At 37.0% G+C, this 2,987-nt stretch overlaps 1 protein-coding gene across 1 annotated transcript; it reads right to left on the reverse strand.

The window, feature by feature from the left end:
* Window positions 1-1,927: 1,927 nt before the first annotated feature.
* On the reverse strand, window positions 1,928-2,686 carry LOTGIDRAFT_107053 (hypothetical protein; the record flags this gene model as incomplete). The annotated part of the gene is made up of 1 exon (XM_009063798.1): window positions 1,928-2,686. One exon carries the CDS (start codon window positions 2,684-2,686, stop codon window positions 1,928-1,930), a length of 759 nt encoding a protein of 252 aa, XP_009062046.1.
* Between the last annotated feature and the right edge of the window lie 301 nt (window positions 2,687-2,987).

Here is a 2,987-nt window from a genome sequence, read left to right on the forward strand (position 1 = left end):
ATGCTTGCTGTATGCCTTTCGTCACTGGGTTTGCGTTGATAGTTAGTAAAAGGTTGGTTTGGTCGCTTTTTCCAATTGGTGGTAGAGATAGCTGGTCAATTATAAGATATTCATCTTTGGTACATGGAATATTACCGTGTCTGATACGGGTTGGTTCTGTCACATGTTGGATGTGGAAGTTGTCTTGATTACAGTTGAGGAATTCATGTGTGTTAGTACCTAGTTGTTGGGTGGTTGATTCCGTTTCCAAGTTTATGTCCCTGTAGTTGAAGTCACCGATAATTAATAGATTCTCATATTTGGTACAGTCTCTTTGTATGGTTTGGATCAATAGCACACAGTTTTCATCACTTGTAGACTGACTTCTATAGAGACATGTTACATCAGACCATTTCTTCAAATTCGTGTCTGTTCGTTGTCTTCAGATTTTCTCCCCTCTGGATTATCTGAGTTAGGCTCTGGGAGATTAAAGATCATTAGGTTCTTTTCTTTTCTTGTCATCATGTTCGTTTAGATGCTCAGTTATTGTACCAATTAGGTCGTTCCGGATCTCAGTCTGTATCTCTCCAAGTCACTAATTGTACCATTGTACACCGTCATCCTTAAAGAAGATGTTATAAGTCTACAGGTAAGGATACGAACCAATTATTCCCGGGTAGATTAAGGTCTGGTACCATACTCACATTTCTCAGTATACTTTACATCGAACAGGAAAATTTTCATCTTTGGCGCCGATTGTAAACAAACACTTGACAACACTTGATGAAAAGGGCAATCTTGCACATAAAGAACAAATGCCAAATTCACGATTAATATTGTTTATAGAACTGCAGATATAGTTCATACAATTTCTGTTTTATTTTAGGAAATATCATTTGAAAACGCTTTCCAGAGAGCGCATAAGCATCCAACGGCACCCCCTTCCCCCTCTTCTCTGGCGACGCCACCGTATGCAGAAATTAGTTTTTTTTATATGCCCACATGGAAATGTCCGCCCGTCGGTCTGTCCAGCCACATTTCTTGTAGACACGATAGACCCTACAGTTTTCATCCCATCTTGACGAAACTTGGTATGCATGTATATATTGATGAGATCGCCGTCAAGATCGAATTTAGTAATAATCGATGAACAGTTGCGGAGTTATTGCCCTTTACTTAGTGAAAACGCGTCAGATTTGGCTTGTAGACACGATAGAGGCTCAGATCTTGATGAAACTTGATATATATGCATGTAAAAACCTGTCAAATTTTGCTTGTAGAGATTGAGACTACAGTTTTTATCAGATCTTAAGGAAACTTGGTATGCATGTATATTTTGAGATCTCGGTTTCGAAATTGGTCAAAAGCTGGATGATGAGTTTCAGAGTTATTTCCCTTGTGTTTACATCGATAAGACCTTGTTCATGTTTTTGAGATTTTGCTTTGAGTTCAATATGAAGCCACTAAAGGCTTTGTTATTATTTCTGATAGCTGGAAGTGTGCGTATGTTACCTTGCCTGGCAAGCTGTCTTCAATGTTCTGGGTCAGAAGACAAGATGTTCTCAATAGCAAATCAAATTTCACACCTTTTTTTTTAACTTTTGAGAGATTTTTCCTTAAAAAAAACTTTAAAGGGTATATCTTTAGAGAAAACAAAAATGGATATAGCGTTCCATAGTGCTTTTTGATCGCCCACTAACACACTGACGTTATTGACTTGACGATCTCTTCCTTCTTATCTCAGCAGTTTCAGTAATGCCACTATAATTAGCTTCAAATGAAACGTTTACAGAACACCACTGTATGGTACAGTGTTTTTTTTAAATTCGAGTAAAACAAAGTTTTAGGACAAAAAGAACTTTATTTTATTATACATGTATATATTTAAAGTAGCACATTATAATAGATAGATAGTGTCTAATTAATGGCGAGATGGTGCCACTTCCTCTCATTTGCGTGGACTTCTTTTGGACTTCTTTTCGTAAGAGGTCATGTATCTATCTATGGCTTCTATACCTTGCCGACAGATTTCTATTGGTGGATGTACAAGGGGATTTCCATCCAGAGCCGACGAAGTATAGCGGTGTCCCCAATCTAGATGAATCAGTTTGCCGAAATTTCTAGGAAGTTGACGAATTCGATTGTTACCAACCCACAATGTCCGTAATTCAATTAGTTTACAGACCGATTCTGGCAGCTTTGTCAAGTCGTTTATAAACAGAAGCAAAGTCTCGAGTTTTTTAAGGTTGTCTATATTTTCTGGAACCACGGTGATGTGATTGTCGCTCAGGTCCAGAAATTCTAAATCTCTGAGTTTCAGAAGTTGGACCGGAAATTCATAAAGATCGTTATTGGCTAAATGAATACTTCGTAAATGTCGAAGATTGCCGAACTCGTCCGGTAATTTGGAAAGTTTGTTATTACTCAAGGCAACTCGTTCCAAATGCTGCAAGAGGGCAATTTCTTTGGGCAAAGTCGTCAAGTCATTTGTGTCAATCATTAGCACTTTTAAATTCACTAATTTCCCGATGGAAGCGGGAATTCCTGGAAGTTTATAGTCCAAACATGATTCTCTTTCTGGACTTAGATCCAAAACTTCTAACTCGATCAAATGAAATATGGCATCTGATAAATTCTTGAGATCCTTTCCGCGAATTTTAAGTTTTTTCATACCATAATACAGCGGATCCTCAATATCTATCCTCATACGAAAATTTTTAATGGAAGTCATGGTATTGTTGATTTCAGCTGAAAGTAGACAAATATTCTGAATATTACTATCTGTTTGTCTCAATGAAAGCAATGGCCTGTGATTTTGGTCAAAAAGTTATGTAAGACAATGTACATTACTTAGTTAGATTAACGTCCTTATAGGTTTTTATGTCTAGAGCAGTTTATAAAATAATTTGACTTTACGCTATAGGCCTACTGATCTGATCGCATTCATTCATCCATGTTTTAATATGAGTTACAATTACATACGAACACATACTAAGCAAAAGGTTTAA

The sequence above is a fragment of the Lottia gigantea genome (genome assembly GCF_000327385.1).
Source record: "Lottia gigantea unplaced genomic scaffold LOTGIsca_6, whole genome shotgun sequence".
Lineage (NCBI taxonomy): Eukaryota > Metazoa > Mollusca > Gastropoda > Lottiidae > Lottia > Lottia gigantea.